This window comes from Juglans regia, chromosome 13 (genome assembly GCF_001411555.2).
Source record: "Juglans regia cultivar Chandler chromosome 13, Walnut 2.0, whole genome shotgun sequence".
In the NCBI taxonomy this organism is placed as follows: Eukaryota; Viridiplantae; Streptophyta; class Magnoliopsida; order Fagales; family Juglandaceae; genus Juglans; species Juglans regia.
The window spans coordinates 1308050-1314469 of record NC_049913.1 but is presented as its reverse complement, the minus strand read 5'-3'; the positions used below and the strand labels follow the sequence as shown (position 1 = coordinate 1314469).

Sequence of the window (6420 nt, the reverse complement as noted above, 5' to 3'; positions counted from 1 at the left end):
TATCATACACTTAAAATCAACTTTAATTTATAAAATACTAATTTTTCATAATTAAATAAATGATGAAGTTTTACTGAACATTTTTAAGAGAAAGAAATATCTAATTAATTTAAATTTTTAATATAATTTAAATTTCATAATAAATAATGAACATAAAATACTAAGTTTTCATCATTAAATAAAAGATAAACTTTTACTGAACATTTTTAATAGAATAATATTATATTATACACTTAAAATCAACTTTAATTTATAAAATATTAAATTTTCATAATTAAATAAATGATGAAGTTTTACTAAACATTTTTAAGAGAAAAAAACTATCTAATTAATTTGAATTTTTAATATAATTTAAATTTCATAATAAATAATAAAGATAAATAGATAGTAATTTCACTCTTATGCATTAGATTATTTTAATATTTGAAATCACACTTTATTTTTTTCTTCAATTTGGCAAATGTGGCAAACGTGCTACCACTGCTTGTGTATATCTGCCTATATCTTAAAAATGTCTATAACATCAACAGTAATGAACAGTTTAACTCAATCCGGCGTCATTTCTTCTTAGTTGAATGTTAAACATCTAACCCAGCAGCGTCTTCTTCTTCTTCTTCTTCTCTCTCTCGCATGTTTCTTTTCTTTCTACGGCTCAATCACATGAATCGCAGTGTGCGACGGAGAGGGAAAGGGATGATCGTGGTGACTGGGTCTGGTAGAGATTGTCGCCAGTGTGAAGTGGTGGAGGTGCGGTGGCCTGGGTGGCCGCGTACGGCTGCGCTGGTTGAGAGAAATGGGAGAAACCCATTTCGGATGGGTTTCCGCGGGGGAGAGATAGGGCTGCGCATGGTGGACATCGATGGTGCCTCAGTCGGTCGTCGGTGTGAGAGGGACTCCCCGGTGGTGGTGGCGGTGAGGCTGGCCGGCGCACGGCGGCGCTGGCTGGGCTGAAGAAGAATGGCCCGTGCGGATGAATCGGGCCACAGAGAGAGACAACGTGAAGAAAAAAAAAATTTAATAAATTCATTATAAATTCACTACAAAAAAATAATATATACAAAAAATCATAAACAAATTATCAGCAGCTAGAAAAATTATTTATATCACAAAAAATCATATTTATTTACTCTATTATTATTTAATTAGTTGTGATGTGAAGTACTGGAAAGCAAAAGGGAAAGATAAGTATTTTTAACTTATTTATTAATGTATGATAATATGTCATTTTCTATATTTTGTTGACCGGTGGACATATACGGATATACCCACGTAATTTTCCGTTCAAAAATGAATGAAAAAGTTGCTTTTCTAGGGTAACCACAAACGTGGGTCAGGAGAGAATTGACAATCTATCTCTTCCCAACAAAATTATTGAGTTTGAGGAAGAGATTAATAGATTCTTAGGTTTTCAGATACTTTTATATATGTTTTTAAAATATTATTTAAATATAAAATACTTTTTAATTTGTTAATCTAATCATTACAATTTTCTTAAATATACATATTTTAAATTTTAAAACAAAAACTACATTAAAAAATTATATTTCAATAATATTTTAACTTTTATAATATTTTTATTTTAACTTTTTTTCTCTCATTTTCTAAAATCAAATAAAACATCTTAATCCAAATAATTTTATATATTACTATTTATAAACCATGTCACTACTATTAATACATCGATCCAAATCATATCTAAGGATATGATATCTATGTGTGTTGTTTTTTGAAGGACGAGGCTGCTGCTGGTATATTAAAATTTTTAAGATTTAAATTCAACCTTTCATTTTACCACTTCTCATTTTTTTTTCTTCGGTTGGATTGCTTCGATTTATGCAGTGAAGTACTATCACTATCACAAAAATTCTCCACATCTCTTTTCACTTATTAGGTGCAGAAATTGAGTTCATAAAAAATTCTCTATATACTACTTATTTTATTTATAATTACGTTTTTTTTTTTAACCCAAAACATATTTATGTTTTACAAAATAAGTTATTTTTCAACCGGGCAAATGTGCCTTGCACATTGCCCAACCTCTAGTGTATATATATATATATATATATAAGCTTTTCATGAGGGGTCTCCTTTTGCATGCCGGTTTTTAATGAGAAATTTTATTCGATGGAAGAGCTAGCTAGTGTATAAAAAATTATAAAACATGATTAAGCTGATACGTACTCAAGTCATATGGAATACAGCTTGGACTCTAGCAGAACGAATGGTCTCTGACCCAATTAACAAGATCATCGGTTGTCTCAAAATGAAAAATTACTAGTACTCCCCTTGTCGTATTTCAACGAAAGCGAGGCCAAAGCCACGTGCCCCTTGATTAATCTTGGCTCCACCAACCGTAAACCACGTTTTACATGAGGCTTTAATCTCTTTCTCTTACTAATTGTCACAATTATGGGGTTAATGTATTATTTGGTGAAGATCAGTTCTCGACGAAGCTGTTTTGGTCACGAGGATTTCAAACATCAAAATATATATATATATATATAGCAAGCTCAATTCACGCTAATGAGCAATTTGTTTATCTTTTGATATTTATATATTTATTTTTACTGAAAAGTATAGTTATTATATATCAATATATACTATATGACATGACAATATCATCACCATCGTGATTCGCGAAACTAAAGATAATATTCTACCATCTTGGTTTCGAAATCATGATTTTTTTATTTATTTTTTATTTGGATAAGCGACGCCTGTAGAACTTGCTGATACTTTTGATATTTCTAAAATTATTCATGGATGATCAAATGTCTGTCGGATAAACGCACAAAGCCCTAAAATGTTTGCAGTAGTCATCTGCATGTAGTGATCGTCCGTGGATTCATTCAATTTTCATTCACGTCATGATTCGTACCATAACATGATCATGAGGGTAATAGGAAACCAATTTTGTTATATGCACTAGAAGAGCCAAAACAAGTGATGTCAAAGTGTCTGCACTCTGCGTCCATCGATCGAGTGCTGCTGTATATGGCAATTAGTGAGCTGTCGAGTCACAAACTAATCATGATCATCAAAATCCTTCACCTCGCTATCTTTTTGCCAACGGTGTTACAATAGTACCCTAAGCTCGTCCCTCAATCTACTTTGGCAGTCTACTTGCTTGCATGCATGTTTTACTCATGTTTGCTGTTTGTCTTGGCGTGCATGTGCTGAAAGGGCTATCTTATACAGTGAATAGATCGATGTTTGCTAAAGACATAAAGTCTATATTCTAAATGCATGACTTTCACTACATGAAAGAAACAGCTTAGTACTACGCGAACCACTTTGTGACATTACATTCTTAATTTCCACAAGTTAATTGAACTGGAATACAAAACCTGACCTTGAAACGTCCTAATCCCACGTACAACATAATACACTGCCTTTATCCTTCCACGAAACCTACTTATGAAATAAAGAAAGATTAAAATAAAAGAACTAAAGAAATGCAAGGAGAATCCTTTTGACCACCCCGTGGACTTGCAATTTGGGTCGGGTTTGTTGCCCCCGAATAGATTAGTTACCGTCTCCTTTCCGGGGTCCAATGTGGCAAACTTGGGCTGAAATGTGAAGAGACCACCCTGGAGTCTAAAAGCTCCATAATCGGAGTAAAATTCACACATCTCGGCACCTTATACTGGTTAATGGACGCGCCCCTCGAGATTGCATAATCCATGAGTTCCTCAAACGTCCCGTTCTTTACCACGCGTATTTCCAGCGGCCCAATCGAGTTGTCCGCCACTCGGCCTTGTCGGTACACCGAGTTGAGAGATTGCTCCATCTCCAAACAACATTGATTCAGTACCTCTTCACTCGGCGAGTTGTCAGGGTCCTTCACCAAGAGCTCCCAATATATCACGTAGTGACCCGGGATCGTTTTCGTGTCGGCGTAGCTCGTGTACTCGACGACGCTGGTGTTGAACTCCTTGAGAAGCTGAGAGGCGTTCTCCATGGCCTTTTGCAACTCCGCCTCGTCGGTCTTGTCGGAGTCGATGCTGAGCAACACGTTCTTCCTCCTCACGAAGTGGAACTGTGGGGCCGAGTTGTGGAAGCCGGTGACGCGAAGAATGTCTCCGACTCTGTACCTGTAAAGCCCGGCGTAGGTAGTGATCACTAGCTCATACTCCTTCCCGACTTCCACGTCGACAAGATCAACGAGTTTCAAAGGCAAGTCACGGCTACTGAACCTGTTGGCATTGGGCTCGTGGGGTAGGAACTCGAAGTAGGCCATATTTGGCATTATGGTGTAAGACACTTCGGACGGTTTGGACATTGGGTTGAGATTAAGTCCGAAATAGCACTCCGATGACGCGTACATTGTACACGCGAGAGGCAATCCTCCGCTATAGTAATCTAGCGTAGGTATATACTGCGCCATAGCACCGGTTACAATTACGTCCAAATACTTCGTGTTGGGCCAAATTTTGGTTAAAATGCCCTCCCAGTTGTCTTCCGAGCATTTTCTGGTAATGAAATCTGCCAATTGCGGGTCTGGCTTTAGGATAGGAACCATACGGTCTTTGATTGCTGGGTCGGTGATTTTCGGGCTGAGGGTGCCTGTTCGGATGTCATGGGCTAGTTGGGTCCAATTAAGCTGCAGGAACCTGATGGCCCGGAGGAGGCCAGAGGCAAAAACGGCACCAAGGCGGAGGACTTGCTTGCGCTCTAAGAGGCCACAGAGCATTTGGGTGTACATGCTTTGGAACGAGTCGGCGCAAAGGATGGCCTCGTCAGGGCTCGTGTAGACGTTGTACGGGTCGTAGGGTCGAGTCTTAAAGTGTTCGCTCTTGTAGTAGCTCGTTAGCACTGGGCGGGCCAAGAGGCCACCCGGTGTCCTCGTCTCCGATTTCACGAACAAGAAGTATAGCCCTTTACCCTTGTCCAAACCCGGCACATAACTGTCATACAAAAAGACGGTCTTTGTTAGAATAAACTTAAATGACTGGTTACAAAAATAAAATTAATTTCAACCCGCTTTAATTACGTTTTTAAAAAATTAAACTTTTACTCGCATGTTTTCGATCTCCTCCCAATCAAACTTAGCTCGTAAAATAGTATATAATAGATCCTTCGTCAAGGGGGCGGCCTAAGAGAGAACCCAATAAGTAGATATAACGCGTTATGATTTCTTGTTATTTTAATTACACTTACAGGTTCATGACTGGCATGAGGAGGCTGTATAGTAGCTGGCGACGATCCAGCTCTTCCTGAATCGTGGGCATGAGTTTTCTTTCTCCAGCTGAAGTCCCAGAACTATAGATTTTCGACGTAAACAAATATTAGAACCGATTAAAGTTGTTCTATTTTTTTTTTTCAAAAATAAATATAATTTAAAAAAAAAAAAAAGCTTGGTTATGAATGAGTTGCTGGGTCGTAAAATTCACCTGGTGAGGAACTCGGAAATGGGGTGAGCTGAGAGAATAGGAGAACGGTCGCCATTAGCGATACGTTTGATTTCAGGCTGAAGATCTTCGTAGGTAACCATGGGGATATGGGATTTGAAAGTTTTGCGGTCAGTTGCGCCATTAAGTTTAAAGCGGTTGAGGTATTCGGTCTCGGCGTTTCTGCTCAAGATCTCGGCCAAGATTCTCTCTTGAACCGCGTCAGCATTCCTCGTCATTTCCTCAATGAATTGGAGCGCCTTCGCGTCCTTCTTGCAGGCCGGTGGGCCAAGCGGCGATGAGATAGCAGAATCGACAGCCATTGCAAAAGAAGAATGACTAAATTTAAGGCGCAGAGAGAGAGAGAGAAAAAAAAAATCTGAATGTTGGAGAGGCTTTAGAAGAAGGGAAGAGAGGACTGGTTGTGGTGAGATTAGAGTTTGCGGGTGTGGGGATTTATATAGTGGAGGGGCTGGGTAGGATTTAGCGAAGTGAGAAATCGCATGCAGATGTCACGGTGGAGCCCAGGAAGTGGGCTGGACAGAAAGGGGGCTTGGATGGAAGCCGACGGACGTCACGGACCTATACGGAGAGTCGTGGAAAGTAAAACGAATTTTGTCTCTAAGGAGTGTAGGGGCACAGGGGGGACAGGGTGGGGCCCGCAACACGTAGACATTGTCAAAAAAGGCTAGCATGTGGGGTTTGGGTGACCGCCATGTCAGCCGAGAACAGTGACAGATGAAGGATATTCAAAGAGGTATTGGGAGAGAGGGTGAGGTCAGATGGGTATGTGATTGTCATCTTTGTTTTGGAAGGTCATACGCATGAGCCAACCACACGGCTGCTTTCGGGTAATAGTGTTGGTCATCGACAACGATGGGCTGGCCGAGTAGGAGGCAATTTCTTCTGTTACAGCCTTTGCACGTGAGACGTCTGATACCTAAAAAACCCATTGTACATCTGCCTAGAAACTTTAGGTATTAATACAATTAATATTATTATCACAGACATGATGCGTTCAAATACCTAA

At 39.2% G+C, this 6420-nt stretch overlaps 1 protein-coding gene across 1 annotated transcript; it reads right to left on the bottom strand.

Moving 5' to 3' along the window:
- Nucleotides 1-3031: 3031 nt before the first annotated feature.
- On the bottom strand, nt 3032-5843 carry LOC108996370 (probable indole-3-acetic acid-amido synthetase GH3.1). Its single transcript, XM_018972239.2, has 3 exons — nt 5394-5843; nt 5161-5262; nt 3032-4907 (listed from the first exon to the last, which is right to left on the bottom strand). The coding sequence occupies exons 1-3, from the start codon at nt 5711-5713 to the stop codon at nt 3530-3532; spliced, it is 1800 nt and encodes a 599-aa protein (XP_018827784.1). The 5' UTR covers nt 5714-5843; the 3' UTR covers nt 3032-3529.
- Between the last annotated feature and the right edge of the window lie 577 nt (nt 5844-6420).